The sequence below is a fragment of the Penaeus monodon genome, chromosome 19 (genome assembly GCF_015228065.2).
Source record: "Penaeus monodon isolate SGIC_2016 chromosome 19, NSTDA_Pmon_1, whole genome shotgun sequence".
In the NCBI taxonomy this organism is placed as follows: Eukaryota; Metazoa; Arthropoda; class Malacostraca; order Decapoda; family Penaeidae; genus Penaeus; species Penaeus monodon.
In genome coordinates, this window is record NC_051404.1 from 11,851,256 (window position 1) to 11,851,587 (window position 332).

General features: G+C 38.6%; 1 protein-coding gene across 1 annotated transcript in view; it reads left to right on the forward strand.

Moving 5' to 3' along the window:
• Positions 1–35: 35 nt before the first annotated feature.
• The window catches only part of LOC119585451, a gene marked incomplete in the record, with an annotated part of 1,010 nt that continues 713 nt past the window's right edge, over positions 36–332 (forward strand). The window contains 1 exon segment of the mRNA XM_037934101.1: positions 36–332. Coding sequence (XP_037790029.1) covers positions 242–332 — 91 coding nt within the window.

Genomic DNA, 332 nt, shown 5'->3' on the forward strand with positions numbered 1-332 from the left:
ACCGTCATCGGTAGGATGAAAGTATATCAGTATGCATTTCCCACGAGAGCTATCGTATATTCATGTACCTCTTATTTTCTTCTATGTCAAAGAATAAATAATACTGTGATAAAACGGGCCAGTTCACATTTCAAATAAAAGATCTAACTTGATAGAATAGAAAACAGTCTTCTGCAAATTGAATCAGAAATGCGTAAAAAAGGAACCCTGAAAAGGACTTAGATGTTAAGGCCCTTTTACTATGGGTGTTTACCAACGCGCGGCTGCACATAAGACCCTGAAGTACAAGAGCGCAGTCAGACTAAAAGACACGGAATGTAATGCGTCTACGA